General features: G+C 45.0%; 1 protein-coding gene and 1 long non-coding RNA gene across 4 annotated transcripts in view; one reads left to right on the top strand and one right to left on the bottom strand.

Annotated features, from left to right (window-relative positions):
• Positions 1-9,216: 9,216 nt before the first annotated feature.
• LOC137472563 (uncharacterized) lies at positions 9,217-10,465 on the bottom strand. The gene is made up of 3 exons (XR_010998269.1): positions 10,325-10,465; positions 9,892-10,047; positions 9,217-9,467 (listed from the first exon to the last, which is right to left on the bottom strand). It is a non-coding gene; the product is annotated as an uncharacterized lncRNA (long non-coding RNA).
• Positions 9,603-18,459, top strand: part of TRIM55 (tripartite motif containing 55) — a 35,478-nt gene continuing 26,621 nt past the window's right edge. The window contains exons 1-2 of one of the 3 annotated variants that reach the window (XM_068187779.1): positions 9,603-10,002; positions 10,404-10,576. In XM_068187779.1, the coding sequence (XP_068043880.1) occupies positions 9,835-10,002; positions 10,404-10,576 (341 nt within the window). In that variant the 5' untranslated portion in view covers positions 9,603-9,834. The remainder of the gene's footprint in view (positions 10,003-10,403; positions 10,577-18,459) is intronic. The other 2 variants (XM_068187769.1, XM_068187758.1) reach the window with 2 other exon arrangements.

Below are 18,459 nucleotides of genomic sequence, written 5' to 3'. Positions count from 1 at the left end.
GTGGGAAGGACGAGAAGCCAGTTTCTGTGGTGCTGCAAAGTAGCAGAGGAGGTGGAGGCATTGTGCTGAGCTTGAGAAATCACTTTTAAAGGACCTGTTCAATGCAGACAACATCCTGGGACTTACTGCTGCGCATGCACACACAGTCTCCTTCCTTATCCCCTTGTGTCTTTTTCCCTTTGCATCTTCCACTTCCCTCAAACATTCTTCTGCCAGTCTTACAAAGTGGACTCACATAGGGACCACATGGAGACACCCATTAGCCAGCTGGCAGCACAGTTTCCACCCTAAATTGGAAAGAAAAGGTTCAGCAATTTTTTGCCCTCCTGCATGGCTCCTACAGCACTTGGGGTGGAGGGAGGAGTGGGGACAACACCAGGCTTGGGTCAGAGACAAGAGGCCCTTTCTTCCTTCCACATGCTGGACATGCTTCCCTAAGAAAGCTGTAAAGTGAGGGAAGGGCTGAAAATGAGAACACCAAGATGAAGAAAGATGGAGCTTCATGCTCTCCCCATTGGCTCCTTGAGAAGCTCTGTTTTTCAGATTCCATCTCCATGTACCTTGTGAAGTCAGGTATAAAAAAACACTTCACATGGGAACATATTAACAAGTCACCAGAGAAAGTCCTGCCTGACTGGATGACACCTGGCTTGTTAAAGAGACATACTTCCCTGAAAGGGAACAATGCATGACTTCAGTTCTGGGAATAAGCATCCTGTCTGGACACATTTCAGGAACCCAAGGGACTAGTTATGAGACCTGACATATCAGGAGTACCCCACTGAATGCAACCTGAGACGTTACATGCAGAGAAGGCTTCTAAGGAAGCATTGCCCCTTCTCAGAAATATCACCTGAATACCTGATGGTGGGTGAGAGGTCTTGCCAATTAAGATCAGCAAGGATAGGAGCCTGTATAGTTTTTTAAGTATTCCATAAATATAATCCATTTTGGATGGATATTAATGGATTTGTCATGGATGAATTCTTTTATTTCCATTCTTACTTGATCTCTTGTGGATTAAGTGGGATTTCATTGTTACTGATTGCCTGTTGACATTACTAGCTGAAGGGGACAGTGAGCTGTTACTCTGCAGCCACCTACCTCATGTCAGGCTCCTTGCCATGTTCTCTGGAATGCTAAAGGTTAGTGATAGCCATGCCTGCCCCATTTTGGCTGCAGAAATGAGGTCCCTGGTGAGTACCTCTGATGAAGGTCATGGATGGCAGAGACAACCTCTGCTGGCAAAGGCAGCTGTGGACACTGGTGTGGAATGGGACAAAGACTCTGGGCATGACTCCTGAGGTTCCTCAATGTGTCTGTCAGGGTACAATAAGAAGTTTAGTGATTAGTAGAAATCTTCCTCCCCTGCCAAAATCCCCTCTCCTTTGAGCTGTAATTAGAGTCAGTGACTTAAGGATTCCTCTGAAAACACTGCAGCCCTGGGAGCTGAGCTATCAAAAGATGAGAGATGCAGTCCTGAGAGAAACTCCCAGCAGGATCTTGCAGCAGCCCCAGTCCCAGGAGCATGACGGCAAGTAGCAAATGCATCACTGTGGGATATGGGGAACTAAGGCCCAAAAGGCACCTTGAATACAAATTTCTGCACAAAACAATGTTGCTGCAAAGCTGTCAGCTTGAAGTATTTCATAGCACTGATTAGGGATGGAAATAGCATGAAGGCCATACTGCGTGGGTAACTGGAAGAGATGTGATTTGTAGTCTTCTCTTACATAAATCTATTATCACCCATCTCATGTTTGCATTACAGACTTTGGAATTATCAGAAGCATCAGAACAAGGCCATGCACTGCTCCAGCTTGTAACCTTTTACCTAAGGATTATCTGAAGTAAGATTTTCTGCACATCTACAACAGGATAGAGATGAAGGGAGCTGACTCCACAGCATTATAAAAAGAGCAACACAAGTGACATGAGGAAGCAAAACTTGTAATAAGCAGATCCATCAGAGGCTCTGTCTTTACACTACCTCTCCTTGTTTGCAGGCTCCATTAGCAGTGCAGCTCTAAACGCTGTGACAATGGAAATGCACAGCAGCTCTGGCACTGATCCTGTGCTCTGCTTTGCCACCACATCCCAGCCCTCCCTGTGCCCTGCATATGCCTGTTCTCTCCCTCACTTGTCTTCTCCTGATCCAAAGGGTGGCAGTGACAGGGGATGTGGGGTCAGTCGTGCCCTGTTTTCCCAGCTTCTTGACCACAGTGGTGGGACAAAGGAGCATGTTCAGCTCGCAGCAGCACACCTTCCCTTACATTCAATGCTGGAGCAGCCTCCCTCAGTGCTGATGGCTGGAGCCATGGAGGGGGGTCACCCTCCATGCTGATGGCAAGCTCTGTTGGCTACATCAGGGGGAGAATTTTGGAAGGAGAGGAAGACAGCCAGCCTCAACTCTTTGTCTTCCACCCAGATCATCGTATCAGACTATTATGGTGCTGTCTGTTGCCATGAACTGTTGGTTCATATTGCCCAATCCTGACTGCAGAGGGTAGAACTGTGTAATGAGAGATGTGCATCCTCAGTCAGCACACACAAATCTTACTGCAAAGCTGCCCCCTCCGTGGCAAGGTCTAAGCCTTTTAGCAGACACAAAATCTGAGTTATGCTATGGTGAAAGGACTTGCTATGCACCCTTTCTTCCCTTGCATTCCCTAAACTCTGCCAGAATCAGAAGGGCTGACTCCTAGGGACCAGTCTGGTCTGGGGAGAAGGTGATGCAACACCACGTGTGTGGACATGGGCCAACACGCTTGAGATGCTTCCTGAAGTGATAATTCAAAAGGACATTAATGCAATAAACTGCAGCTTGTTACAATGAACACAATGTCACAGTGGATGGCATTCCTGATTGTAGCTAAAAGTGAAGTAGGCTTGAAGCTAGAAAAGCTTGAAGGCTTTTCTAGTTGTTTTCCTTGCAAATGCCTGCATCTCTCTCTCAAGTGCTGTGCTCCCCTGTGCTCACAAAAATCTCTTGTGAAGGAGTGAGTGAAAGAACCTGACTGGAACATGGCCAAAAGGAAAACTTTCTCTTCTTATCTGACTTTCAAATGGGAAAAAATGTATTGGTACTCAGGAATGAAAAGTTATGCTGGTTTTGCTGTATGCCTTGAAAGCATTTGCAGGGCATATAGCAAAAGGAAATAAAAGGAAAACAGAAGAATTTTTAAAAACCAAAAAACCTAAGAACATTTGTTGCCTCTGACACTAGCCACTTGATAAACCAGACACTTTCTTGGTTCTGGTAGCAAATTACTGTGTGAAAACCTTTCTGCCCCCACACAGTATTTTTCTTTAACTGTAATATGGAACTATTTGACCCTTTATCTTCAAGCACTGAATCTCTATTCTGTCCTGAAAGAATGACCCTCAAGATGGGGGTGGGTGAGAACATAACCTAGACCATCCTGGGGAGCTGGGATGGAGTCTCAGCAGGTCTCTGATGTGGTATGAAGTTTGTGCTGAGTGCAAACTTAAAATCAGTCTCTCCTTTGAACTATGAACCTGAGCATTGTCCTGGAAAAAAAAATATTTGCAGTCTTCTGCTCTGCCAGCTGAGCAATGGAGAGCATACTGAAATAGCATCAAGAATGGTTTATGTCAAGCAGACCAAGGCTAGGGAGAAACCTGACACTGGGACAGGGCTGTATCCCTGTGAAGTGATGAGCTGATGCCAGCTGGGAAGCCTGAGCTGGATCTGTGCTGTGAAACACAAGTCTCTCTCTACTGAACATCACTCTCCTTTCCTACTGACAGAGCTGGGGCTGCAGCAGTGGGGTTTGGAGTGCTATGGCCTGTTAAGTCCAGAGCAGAACACAAATCTTTCACCCAGTCCCAGTCAAAATTCCTGTTGTTAAAGCTCTGCAATACCCTTTTCCTTAAATTCTGGTATGCTTAGGAGCCCCCCCTAGCACTGCCCCTGGTGTGCCACCTCTGTTCCTCTCCACTGCCACAGCACCAACTCCTGCACTCCAGAATCAAACGTCCTTGTTATTCCACAAAATGCATGTACCTGGGGAGGATTCACCATTCCTACCTTTCTGCTAGTAGAGGAATCATTGAGCCATGATTTACAAACAGGCTCTCGTGGGATGCTGCGATAGCAAAGTAGCAGGGAAAGAGTCAGGGGTGCATTTGAAAAGCAGAGGGTTGTGCTAAAATAGTAAAGTACTTGTTTGCTTACTCTCAAAAAGAAAGTGGGATTTCCCCACTTTTCTAACTGGTGTGCTCTCTCCTTTTTCTAACTGCTTTTGTTTTACTGATATCCTTTCTTCCTTCATGTCTCATTTTCACTGCAGGGTATGTTTGGGGGTGTGGAAAAGCAAGGCTGTTCTTGTTATCTGTGAAACTTGTCCCTAGTCCTGAAAAGGACCTATTTTTAGGTAGACAGTAGTGCAGTGCTGTTATTTCCCACATGCAATACTTCCACCAGTCCTTTGGACTTACTTTTATGCCTTGGCTGTGAAATATGGATCTCTTTCTAGTGATGTGTGGAGGGAATAAGGGTTTGGGAATCTTTGGGTTTGTAAAGCTGCATGTGGTTTGGGGAGATGCTGAACTGCTCATCTCATGTTTGTTATCCTACATCTGGTTTTTTCAGGCTCGCTGATTTTGAGACTTTAGACAATACTAATAACTGCAAGGAACATGATAAATGCCTCATGTTAATCACCTCACAGGGTTACCCTGCCTGCTGAAGGGTATGGCCTGAGCACCATTTCTCATCCTGATCTTGAGGACTCTGAGGAAACCAGAACTTCCTTTCAGGAGGGCTTTGTTTCCCTGTGTCCCCTAAAGCTGGGTGACAGGATCATGCTGGCTTGCTGGCACTGCTGGAGTGCAAAAGGAAGCCAAAGGATCTCCCTTCTCCCAGGCAGACAGGTGGGGCAGTGACCCCACCTGTCTTGGTGTCATAATGATGGCAGAACCACAGCATGAAGGAATGAGTCCTTGATGTAGTTTGTCCACATACTCTCACTGTTTCAGGGTCTTTTAATCCAAATCTCTGAGGTTTGTCTGCTATAATTTATGTTGGTACTACTGATTAATTTGGAACAGAGGTTATTATCTAATTCGTATGTCCTTTTATCCCATGTTTCTCCTGGTTTGCTACAAACTGTGGACGGTTTTGAGCACAGTTCAGCTCAGGGCAGTGTCCATCCTCTATTAAAAAGAAAAGGGCAGACATCCTCCCTCTGTCTGGTCTTTGTAGCTGGTTCCTGAAATCTCATGTCCCATATATTTGATCTGCTCCCAGTGACTCACCCTTGGAAATGCTTTGAGCTTTCCTCTTCTGCTGTGATTTCATATGTGCAAAAGAAACTTTCTAAAGATGTCATTATCTCCTGTGCTGGTCTTTGTTTTCCTGGAGATCTGAAACCAACCCTCAGACTGTTTTTAGAAGGTCTCCAAATACTGACCGCATATGGCCTGTCATCACATATGAGGTACACAAAGACAAAGATATATATATATGTGTGTGTGTGTGTTGAGTGGAAAAAATGTCAGTCTCAAAAGCCAAATGTTTTTGAAAGCACTTGTCTCTGTTGCAAAGGCTCTCTTTGGCTGCATAAATTGAGCCACACACAAGGGTAGTCTCAGTATTTATCATGGAGTGTATATTGATCACAATAAAATAATGAAATGCAAAATATAATTTGCAGTTTGCACTTGTATAGGTAGGAGGGCTTCATCTTATAGCTGGCTTGTCTGCTCATTAAGTTGTTGCCAGTGTAAGTGAAATCTGAGTCTCTGCAACATGCTGGCTTGTAGGTGGGAATGCCAGTGCTTGCCACCTGCTCCCAAGGGACTGTTCATGGCAGGGTAAATGGGCACAGACAAAAGGTGAGATTGATGGAGAACCTCCCCTAGCCTCCCCGACGCATGCTTAGCTAAAAATGCAAATCTTTTCAGCCAGTACAACAAGCAGAGGTAGCAGTTTGGGAAGAGGGGAAGGATGCATCATTATTTTGCCCTAAGTCTCACATTTGGGTGGGCAGAATTGGAGACGACAACCTCATTTTTGTTAGGATGTTGTATTGCTCAGACACTCACCAGCTCTGTTCTCTTCCAGCAGCTGGGCTGTTGTGGAAAGCCTGCAGGTGAGTCCCACCAGCCTCAGGAGTGGGGAGCTGCTGGAGGCAGTGGGGTGGGGCTGGATGTTGATCCCTGCCCAGGGAATGATGGGCAGCTCCCAGCTGCTTCAGGCAGCTGCCAGTATAGAGGTCTGCCCACTCCTGGGCTGGGTGGTGGGGTACTTGCTCACCCCCCAGGGCAGGTGAAAGGTGGGGTGGAAGCAGGCCAAGGCACTGTCGCCTCATGGACCAGGATGCTTCTCACCACCCACCATGTCCAGGACAGGATGCCTGGACATGGAGTCTGCTCCTTACAGAGTGCACTTTGTCTCTGCAGGCTTGTTGGAGAAACAACTCATGTGGGAGCATGTTTTTGAAAGCATCCTCTGTCCAAAATATGATTTTTCTCTTTGTTTTCCAGTCAGGCAAAAGAGCTACAGGGCTGATTTTCTGAGTGACACACAAGAGCTTCACAACTCTGGTACAAGATAAGAGGTTGCAGAGGGGAATTCTGTGAATGCAAACCCCAGAGATGTCATTATGGCATTGAAACCCGAACCTGGACATCACTCAACCTCTCCTTCCTCCTCCAAATCCCTCTCCTAAGCCCACTGCTTTGCAGCCAGCTTTCCAGGTTCCAGGCCATCAGTCCACAGGCCACAAGCTGTTATTCAGCTGCAAAATAGTGGAGTTAGAAGTAATGTCTGTAAAAGCAAGCCTATATTTAGGAATTAGTGTTCTGGTTATGTAAACAAAGCCAGGTAACACTCCAAGACAAGCAACACTGAAAAAAAAAGGATTTCTTCTTAGTGATGGCTGGCAGACATCCAGATTTTCTGTCTAGGAGGAGTCTTAAAGCAAGACCTCTTGCCCTTTGTTTGTCCCTTGAGAGATGGCTTGACATGGTGACTCTTCAGAGGTGGACAGCTGTGTATGCTGGTGGTCTTCCCCTGCAGGAGTGGAAGGGGAGGAAGAGGAAGAAGACAGGGCTGCCAGGGAGAGACAGGAGGGTGCCCAGCACTTTCTGAGTGTTTAGTTCTTTGAAGCTTATCCTAAGTAGTCCCTGCTGAAGACCAGTTGCAGGATCTTCCTGTTTCTCCTCAGTGTCTTGGACTTGGCTCTTCTCTTCCTTCTTCTTGCAGAGTGGTCATACAATGTGTGGCTTTCCTGGCACTTCTCATCCTGCCTTTGCAAGTGTGGTCAAGCCTCTGCAGTTCTTTACCTATAATTTATTGCTGTTGTTCACAATGCCTTCTCAGAAAAACCTGTACTAATTTTTCACATGTCTAGACTACATGTTCCTGCCAGAAAAAAATATTTCAGCTCAGGCCTGGTTGCAAAAGATGGGTTTATCTTTGTTTTGTTGACTCCTCTTTTTGGTTGTGCTGTTTGTTACCAGTGCCATGTCAGCATGCTTCAGCACACAGAAAGGGGAAAACTAGCAGCACACTGTCCCTCACCTTGTGGCCACCAGATGTCTTCTGCAGATGCATCAGATGTCCTGCTTAGCCACTTAACAGAAGGCTCATAGGGGTTACCATGGGTATGTATAAAATCACCAGAATCACATCCCAGGGGCAAGTTACACGCTGAGAGGTGCCTCAGTTCATTCTCCAGAGGGCCAGCATGGCTTTTTTTGCATGCCAGGAATGCCCCTTCCCTACATCAGCATATGCAGGTGTTTTTGTGTGCTGATGTTTCTAGCCTTCAGCTTTTCCCTCCAGAACTTCTCTCTTTCTGCCTGTGCTGTAAGGTGGAAGTTCCTGCCCTGCCAGATGTGGATGGCTTTCCTCATCTAATTTCAGAACCCCTTATTTAAGCAGGTTTTGCTGTGCAAGGGGCAGCTGACTCAAAGTTAGGAAGGCAAGAATGAGGCGTTCAGATTCCTCCAGATGCAAAAGTCACCTCTGACCCAGCTATGAGGGGAGGGAAAGAAGAGAAATATCTTCTTACAGGGAAGGCTCCCTGCCAGCCCTGCCAAAAGCCCCAGCTGTCTGCAGCTCAGCTGCCAGAGCAGCTTCTCCCACTGGACTCCAGGCCCTTGTCCACACCAGGCAGGCAAAGCAAAGGTGCAATTTCAAGTGGGTTTAACTAAGCTATGACTAATTTCCCGTGAATGCAAGACTTAGAAAAATCAATTTGTTTTTATGGGACTGGTGACAAATGTGTGTAAGTTTACGCAGGGGAATTTCCCTTGGTGGGCTGCAAATGAGTACAGTTCACTCAAACACTTAAGAAGCATGTGAAGCACTGAGAATAAAATAGCCAATAATACATTTAATTTAATGTTATTTATTACAATTGCACGCAGAAGATAGTATTGATTTTCATGCAGAAATCCATTAAAACCTTCAATTTTATATTTTCCTAAAATGCACAGTTTCCAGACTGGTGCAGACTGAGGGCCCTGCTTTAGAATTAGGGGTCTGTCCCTGGATCCATGGGGCACTCACTCAGCTGCTCTACTGCATTTTTCAGATGCAAGCCTTATTCAGTCGTAAGGCAGAATAAACATTAAAGGTTTCTACAAGACACTGAACTGTGAAAGTATTGTAGTTATTGACTGAAAGAGAAGAAAATATTCTGATTACATGTACAGTATGGTGGCAAAGTGATTTTATACAGTAATGCAGGGACTTTGGCTTAAATTTGAAGATGAGATATTTATTGCTTGTACAGTTGTGTGATGAATTATTGGCAACTAAAAGCACAGATGGCTTTCCCTTAAGATCAGGCATCACATGTCACAAATTATCTGGGAAATTGTCATTTTAAAAATAACTCTGGAACAAGTGCCAAGCTGAAAGGGATATCAGGGTCTAATAAACAGATATAAACACAGCAGTGCCCAAAATGAAAATATATTTGGATTAAACTGTCGGAGAGAGGGCATATACAATTAGTACCTATTCTCTGGCAGCAAAAATGAAAGCCTTTCACACTGTATTTCTTCTGGTTTCTTTCTCATCTGGAAATTCAAATGTTTTTCATGCATATTTAACCTGCCCATGGAGTTAATGTGGACAAATGGTACAAAGTCACATTGGATTTTTATGTTATAGCTCCTAAGACCAAAATCTTACCAGAATAAACTTAAGCACAGTTGTAGACAGGCAATTTTGTCTGGTTTTCAAGGTGATGAGATGTTTACACCCTGAAGTGTTCAATCTCCCAGAGTAGCCATTGCTCCTGTTGTCTTCTCCAGTAACCACATGTACTTCACACCTTGGAAAGGTAGGATCCTGGTGCCTCCCAAAACACATGGGCAAAATGACATCCTGCCTCTCGTGGCCACGGTTGCTCACTGACAACAGAACATCTTTTAGGCTGCAGGATGTGGCTGCACAGGCTGGGGCAAGCCCTTCGGTCTCCATTGACCTGCAAAGATAAGGGAAGGGAGCGGATGGCCTTTGCTTATCACTCCCAGCTCCTCAAGGGGTGAAGGTTGCCATGTGTGAGTGAGGAGAGCCAGGGCCTCCCCCCTCCCCCGGCAGCCGTCACCTGTCCCAGCCTGTCCTGCTCTCACGCGCATATATGGGCACGGCAGGACGGCAGCTTGTGACGCAGCACTGCTAAAAACAGCCCCGGCTCTGCTCGGCCCCTCGCTCAAACAATGTCCTCCGGCCCGAGCAGCACAGAGAGCCTCTGATCGCAGCACAGCCTTGGACTTACTTCACGGGAAATTAAGCCCAAAACCTCTCCACAAGGCCGTGGCCCTGAGCGTAAGCCCCAGGAAAAGCTAGGGATGAGCACCTCCCTGAGCTATAAGTCTTTCTCCAAAGAGCAGCAAACTATGGATAACCTGGAGAAACAGCTGATCTGCCCCATCTGTTTGGAGATGTTCACCAAGCCTGTGGTCATCCTGCCCTGCCAGCACAACCTCTGTCGGAAGTGTGCCAGTGACATCTTCCAGGTAGGTTTCTTCCCACAGAGAGCTCTGCTTCCCAAGCAGGACTGGCTGGAATGAATGGGAAAGAAGATTTTTTACATGTTTTGGTAGATCAATTTAATAGTTGGTGAGAGAGGGTGGGGGGAGTGATTTAAGGCCAAAGCTGATGTATCCAGGCACCAGGGCTGAGCTCACAGCAGGTGAAAGTGCCACCTGTTGGCTGTGGTGACATGGCCGATCGTGAGCTGAGGGACTGGCCCCTCGCCCAGCAGTCACCAGGTGCTTTCCCAGGAATGACATGTCGGAATTACTCTCTCACTGGGCATAGTGACAAATGGTTTCCTACCATTTGGTGCTTTTGGAAGAGGCTTTCATGGTTTTTCACGGCCGTACCTCCCTCTCCTTGTGCTGCTTGGCAAGAACAGGCCTCCAACCCCTACCTGCCGACCAGGGGAGGTACAACCATGGCGTCGGGAGGCCGCTTCCGCTGTCCCTCCTGCAGGCACGAGGTGGTCCTGGACCGACACGGTGTCTACGGGCTGCAGAGGAACCTGCTGGTGGAGAACATCATCGACATCTACAAGCAGGAGTCCACAAGGTAACAAGGGAATGTGTGTCCTTCAGAGGACACACATGAGGTTGATTTAGTCATTTTGTCTCTTGGAAAAGCTGAAAAGGATTGTGCTGCCATGCCTGACTGTCTGCTGCACCTTGAAGTCAGCTCTCACTGAGGACAGAAAACTGTATCCAAATAAATGCTGAGCTTCCCTGCTTCCAGTTACAGCAGAGGATTGGGTCATATTTATTCAAATGAGCAACACTTACCTGTGCAAGCAAGGCCCTTGAGGTCAGCACAGCTACTAACATGATTAAGGGAAAATTATCCTAGTTAACATCATTTATTGCAAAAACAGTTCAGACAATTATTTGTCCGTTCTCATGCTAAAGAAGGGAAATTACTTCAAATCCTGAGGTACAGACAGTGCAAACAGAAAGAAAACTGAATTTCACACCGAAGATACCCTGCACCATAATGCCAAATGAAAATTCTGTTAAAAATATCTCCATTCCTGTCAGTTTGGGATGTGAACTTATAAAATCAAGTCTTATTTATGAGTCCATAAAAGAGAAGGAAGAAACTATAAGTTTCAGAGCTGTGTGGTTGTGCACAAGAATCAAGACCTCAGGGCAGAGGAATAGGTCAATTCTAAGAAGTAAGATTACTCCTGAATGGTAATTTCTTGCATTTGATGTGTAGTGGATCCAGAAACAGAAAAATGTTTTCTTGTCTTTATTTCCTTGGGATGGGTAGGATTCATGGTACCACTGTGGAGAGCTTAGTAGGGGGGAAGGTGAAGAAGATAATCCTCTCCCTCTACTTTGCTTTTATGAGACCCCACTTGGGATACTGCATCCAGCTATGGAGTCCTTAGCACAGGAAAGACATGGACCTGCTGGAGTGAGTCCAGAGGAAGAGTACAAAGGTGCTCAGAGGACTGGAGCATTTCTCCTCTGAAGGACTTGGAGTTGTTCAACCTAGAGAACAGAAGGCTCTGGCAAGGCCTTAGAGCACCTTCCAGTACCTAAAGGGGGCCTACAAGAGAGCTGGGAAGGGACTTTTGACAAGGGCATGAAGTGATAGGACAAAGCTTTGAACTGAAAGATGGTAGGTTTAGATTAGATATAGAAAGAAATTCTTCACTATGGGGGTGGTGAGGCACTGGCACAGGTTCCTCTGAGAGGTTGTGGATGCTCCATCCCTGGCAGCATTCAAGGCCAGGAGGGGTAGGGCTTCACACAGCCTGGGCTAGAGAAAGGTGTCCCTGCCTAACGTAGAGGCGTTGGAACTACATGATGTCTCAAGTCCTTTCCAGCCCCAACCATTCTATAATTCTGTGATTCTGTGATGGAGTTAACCTGGCCCCAGGTCACCAAGCAAGGAGCTCCCACCCAGGGAAGTTGTTTTTTGTCACCAGCATGGATCCTTAGAATTAGTTCTGTATGGCAAGGCGTTTTGTTCACTTGGAAGGTGGGAAGGGGTAATCCTGGCCACGGTCCCTAACAGTCTTCTGATCCTACCACAACAAGGAGCTGGACTTGCTAGGCACAGAGAGATGGCATCACAGGTGCAGGTAGGCACAACGAACAGAACCTAGTCCCTGGGATGGCTGAGGACACTTCCTCTAGCAGAGAAGGACAGTCACCAGCAGACAGAACGCTTTAGAGCCTGACAATGGTTTTGGGTATTCTCAACTGCTTGAATTTTTCTGAGGACTGTGGCAGCTGGGCATAGGTTGGAGCTCCAAAGCACTGGAGGGCATGAAGTTGGCTTAAAACTGTCCTTTCTGCTGCCCTTTGTGCTCCATGCCAAGTAAAGGTCAGCTACCCCTGTGGGTGTCATTGATACACAAATATTATTTTAGTCAGGAAAATCTCGGAGGAAATGAATCAACAAAGCTGCAAGGGTAGACTTTGCTTTTAACCAAATAAGCTGGACCTGTGTGGTGTCATGTCTTCCTTGGTTTTGCTTTTGTTTTCAGCTCACAGTTGTATTAAAAAAAAAAAAAGGCAGGTCCTCTTTCCCCTGTAATTCATGGGGAATTGGAACAAAATACAGTTAAGTAGAAATGTAAGAATAGATTGACTAGATTTTTTTTTAATTCCATGAAAGTTAAACACATGATGACTAAAATGGGAGAAGGGGGAGGGGGGGGAAATAACATAGATTTGCTTATATATTTGTCCAAGAGATTTGTTTATTTAATCTGTTAAGGTGCTTATTTAACCTTCATGTATGTCCTTAGAATGAAAGTCATTGTCAGGATTACATAGTAGCAGCAATGCATAGCAGCATTATCTAAACTATTTGGCCCTTTGTGGGCCTCAGCTGCCTATCTCCCTCTGCCTAACATTCCTTGGGTTCCCCTGAGAGTGTGAGCAGATCTTTCATGGCTTTTCCCAGTGCTGTCCCACTGAAAGCAAAAAGTCAAGGGAAATCAAGTCTTCCCCACTTCTTCCTTTTTATACTAGTCTCTTCCATGGTGACAACTGAGGTCTGGCAGAGATACATAGGAAGAACGGTGAGATGTGATCTTTGCCTCCTTGTTCTTCCCAAGACAACCCCTCAAACTGGCAGCACGTGTGATTTCCAGACAGGAACCTCTTCCCATCGAGTTCTCCTGTGGGGAATTCATTATAACTGCCTGTGCCAGAATGAGGCCAGCTCCCATCTGCATTTCACATGAACTTAGAGTAAAGGGAGAGTAAAGAGAGCAAGGAAGCAAGACTTTACTAGCTTATTTCAAAAGGTTTTGTTGTTTTATTTTATTTTATTATTTTGTAATTGGACTTTCTATTTGAATTAAGGAATTGGGGATTTTTTTAATAAAAACTGGGGCAGGAGCTGGACTGAGGTTGGGAGAGTCCACCGAAGCCCTCATATGCAGCCCCTCCTATCACTATCACATCATATGGTCTTTTATCCCATTGCTCATCAAATTCCAGCTGATGGCAGCATAGCCTGTTGCCCAATTTAGAATGTGTTAGCAACAAAACGGAAGAGTTCTTCAAGCAGAAGGTGGCTTGTAAAAAGCTTTAAAAGACAGCAAAGGACTGAAAACAGTGGAAACTGAGTTGGCTAAATGTTAAACCAGTCTTTGAAAATCTGTAGGCTGCTGATCACCTAAACTATCTGAGGAACATCAGGATCCCTGCTGTCACCGGGAAAGGGTAGCAACAGGAGGCTGTGACTTTTTGTGAAATCTGGCAGGTTCTAATGATCTCAGCTGGCTATTCCAGATCAAAAGGTGCTTTGGGCTTTGTTACCTGCTGAATACTGATCAGGGAGGGTAGCACTCTTTCTGCCTTGCACTTACCAGGGAGAGCCTGAGGAACAGGCTCTCCCTGAAGCCCCAAGCACGGGTGGAGCAGAGTGTACAGCAGGGACCAGGCTGCTCTGAAAGCAGCCTACATGGGCTCTGCGATGGTGCTGACGTCCTGCAGGGCCCCATAGCCAGCACCACCAGAAGTGTCTGTCCCTGACACCTCCAAGGTCTTAGCCCAAACTCCCAAGGCAGGATGTGTCTCTCCTGGCCAGGTTGCAGGGGAGTCTAGGGATCTCAGACAGGCTGGGCCAAGGAAATTTGTTCCCTGACCACAGGTCACCAAGAGAGGAGGAGCCCCACAAGCTGTGTAGTGAAAGAGATGAGAATTGGGATCATCTGGATCTTCTCCAACTCCCCACGAGACAAAGCCCCAACCTCACCTGCACCAATAGTCTTCTTGGGCTGGGCGTCCATGACAGTAGTGTAACGGAGCTACAGAAATCCTTATGTCCACATGAACTTCTATAGCCTTCTCATTTTTCAAGCCCCATTTTTACCCCCGGTATTGGTGGGCTTTTCATTGCTTTTGAGAGAGTCCATCATTGTGGCTGATTTTCAAAGACCACCTTCCTCCAAGGTCAAAATGGTCTATCCACATATATAGGAACTCAAGCAATGGTGACAAAACACCTGTGTTGATTAAGAGGGAGTGCCTGCTTAAAAAAAAAAAAAACCAAAAAACAAAAAAAAAAAAAAACAAAAACAAAAAACAAAAAAAAAAAAAAAAAAAAAAAAAAAAAAAAAAAAAACAAAAAACAACCACATTAGAAAAGAAGCAAAAATAAGATGGACAGGTGGTTCAGCAAGATTTTGAGACACTACCCAAGCACATGCAGATGAAGTTAGAAAAGCCGTGGTCTACCTGGAACTGATTATGATGAGGGACATGTAGGCTAATGAGAGCTTCTACAGCTGCATCAGCAGCACAAGGAAGATTAGGGAAAGTGTGATTTCACTACTAGACAGAACAGGGCCTCCTGTAGAGCAGGATGTGGAAAAGGCCACTGTACTCACCTTCAAACTTTACCATTAAGTTGAGTTTTATGGAATCATAGTACCCTGAGACCAGTGGGGAATTCTAGAGTAAGGAAGACTCACCTTTGGTGGAGGGGGGTGAGGTTAGAGAATATTAAAAAAAAAATTTGACATCCTGATGGGAGTCATCTATAAGTGGTATGGGAGCTGACTTATATCACTGCAAGGTCACTCTCGATAATCTTTGAAAGGCTGTGGTAATTGGTACAGTTTCCTGTGGACTGGACTGGAAGAAAGCAAATGTTCCTCCAATCTTCAAGGAATGCGAGGAGGAGAATCAGGGGAACTACGGGCTAGTCATGCACACTGGTCCCTAGAAAGTATTTCATGCAAACCCTCCTGGAAACCATTACCAAATATATAAATGACTTGATGGTGATTAGAAATAGTCAGCAGGGATTTATGAAGAGGAAATCAGCATGACCAATCTGAAAGCCTTTTATAGTGAGATGACTAACTTAGTGTGTGAGAGGAGAGCAGTAGATACTGTTTATCTAGACTTTAGACTATGTCAAATGCAGTTTCATATCTTTACTAATGACCTGACTGTGCCTCATAGAACCATGCAGCTCCTCTTCATACCCTGACCAGGTGCAGACACCAGGATCCTCAGTAAAAAACACTATCATAATTGGATTCAGGACTTCAGTAGAGGCCTTTTTGGATTTGAAAAAATCCTACAGAAAACATGCTTTCTAACAGCAGTTTTCCTAAGGTCTTACTATGCTCTTAATGAAAGTGTGCTTCTTTATGTGTCCAGCAACTTTGCACTGCCTCACCAGATCACAGTCACAGAATGGTTGAGATTGGAAGGAACCTCTGGAGGTCATCTGGTCCAACCACCCACTGCTCAAGCAGGACCACCTGGAGCCAGTTGCCCAGGACCATGTCCAGATGGCTTATGAGTATCTTCAAGGATGGAAACTCCACAACCATCCTGGGCAACCTGTGTCAGTGCTCCGTCACTCTCACAGTAAAAAAGTGTTTCCTGATCTTCAGAGGATACCTCCCATGTTTCAGTTTGTGCCCACTGCCTCTGGTCCTGGCACTGAACAGTGCCTGACTCTATCCTTATTACACCCTCCATTCAGGTATTTAGATGACCAAAGATATTGATGAGATCAAGGTCATTGTTAAGATTCCCCTTAACCTTCTTTGATCCAGGCTGAAAGTTCCAGCTCTCTCAGCCTTTCCTCACAGGAGAGCTGCTGTAGACCCTTAATTATCTTCAGGGCCCTTTTCTGGACTCCTTTCAGTATGTCAATGTCGTCATGTACTGGGCAGTCCAGAATAGGACCCAGTCAGTTCTTCAGGTGTGGTCCTAAAACAATTTCAATGGGAAAGACTAAGCCTCTGGCACTCAAACACAGGCTTAGCATGCCAAAGAGAAGTGTCCAAGAATAAGACCACAAAGTTATTGGGACATTTCAGCAACCTGACATTTCTCTGGTCACCAGCACAGCTGTGGTGAATCTTTTCTGTAACTAAAGCCATGCAGTCATTTTCCTATCAGCTATTCTTTAATCTTCTGTTTCAGAAGCAATCTCTATTTTAAACTTAGAGGTTGTGTTTCAGCCTTTGCTACCCCAACACAGATCTATAGGATCCCATCTGAAGTCAAGGAGTGGTGTGCTAAAAATCTCTCCTTTTGCACTGCCTGGGAAGGAGACTGTAAATCTGTTTATTTCTAGTCTGCTGACACTTCAGGGCCCCACTAGTTCAGGGAGTTCTGCCAGGTTGCTTCCAGCTCTTTGCGGCACCTTTGAAGGTTGGCTGCTTCTGGCTGAACTTGCTTGACACCGTCACCTTTTTGCACTATGTAATGTGTCTTTCATGCAAGTGGCACTGTTCCAGTGTCCAATAAAATTCTAGTAGTTTCTGGCTCTGATCTTGTAAATATTTGCAGGAAGAGCTGCTATCTCAGGCTTAATTAATCACTTTGAAATTTATTGTATTGCACTCACACATGGGCCCTCCCACTGGTACACTATGACATGAATATATTAGGGGCTGTTTGCAGTAAGCTGCAAACAATGTAAAGCATTTTTTATGGAGGAGACACACCTCTTTCAACCATCATTGAAGCAATGCTTGATTTGACAAAGTGCCTTGTGTTAATGAATGCTGGAAGTCTGACCCACATAACACAGGCTTTCTTCAGAAGTGTTTGTCTTGTTTTATTCTGGTATATCATGTTATATGACAGATTACAGATTTTTCCTTATGAACCCTTTAAATACCAGGGCACTCTTGAATTAAAAAAAAAAAAACACAAATGTGTGAGACATTTTGTTTCTTGCTAGATTTTTTTTCTAATGCATCTAACTGACCATATTCCATTGCCTTCAGAAGAGAAAATCTGTACTTCGTCATTAAAAAATAAATGCCGTATCCACTCTACCAAACGTTATGGAAAAAACTCTATTGTAGAATAATGTAAAATGATGATTTTTTTCCATACATTTTAAGTTTTGATAGAATGGCTGGTTGCCTCCTTGCTACAGAGTTCCATAGAAATGCTTTAAAAAAGGTTCCCATGTAATTCCATTAAATTCCATAATTTCTAATGATGAAAAAAATATTTATATGATGCCATTGTTCCACTTGCTACAGGTAAGGCATAGTTATCTTTCCAAACAGTAGCAGAAGGGAATAATGGTTTGTGCTGAAAATATTTAACATTGCCACAGTAACAGTGGAGACTTTTGAAGGCTTGAATCCCAGACACACTCTTTCCATCAGTTTACTGGCCCCTGTCTTCTGTACCACATCCTTACACACTCATGTGTTTGCCACAGATGTGCTCAGAGTGCTAAGCCCGAAGTGTGGGCTCAGGAAAGTGCTACCCTGCCCACACACCCCAGACCAGAGCTGTCACTTGCGCTGGGAATGTTCATTAAGTGGATCATCTGAAGGAAGCTACAACTAAATTATCCTAAGATAGCAAGTTGTGCAGACTTGTGTGTGTACAGCCAAATGGTTTTGGTGAAGAGAAGATCAGACTGAGCTATAATGTGGCAACAGTTCCTGGCTTAGCACAGGAGAAGAACACTTGTGTAGCCCATGCCCTTTCTGCTGGGTACAGATGAATTAACTACTGCTAAAACATTTGACACTGTAAAGTTAGACATGTGCCACCTGGCTGAAATCAATTTGTGTGACACCTTGTTTTGGTTGCTGGCCTAAAGTAAAAGCTGTAAGGACCCAGTGCTGTTTGATATTGACAGTCCTAACCAGGGCCTCACAAAGCTCAGCAGCAGAGATTTAGAGGCCTAAAAGTTCATCAGTATCTTCAACTCTTGCTTAGAGTTAGTCTCCCCTATAACAGCTTTGCTGCATTAAGGGCATAACAATTTGCATGATGAACCAGAAAGAAATTACATATGTTTCATATATCAGACAGATGTTAGATAACATGCTAATTAAAATACATGAGTAGTCTGAGTCCAGGATTAGTGAGCTTATTTGAATTTTTAAATATGAGCAAATGTTCTGTCACACTCCCAATCACATTCCTCATTCATATGGGAATCCCCTATGAGGTCATGTTGCTGTACTGTCA

The sequence above is a fragment of the Anomalospiza imberbis genome, chromosome 1, assembly GCF_031753505.1.
Source record: "Anomalospiza imberbis isolate Cuckoo-Finch-1a 21T00152 chromosome 1, ASM3175350v1, whole genome shotgun sequence".
NCBI classification, from domain to species: domain Eukaryota; kingdom Metazoa; phylum Chordata; class Aves; order Passeriformes; family Viduidae; genus Anomalospiza; species Anomalospiza imberbis.
The sequence above is the reverse complement of the archived record's forward strand: the minus strand, read 5'-3'. Positions and strand labels throughout refer to the sequence as shown.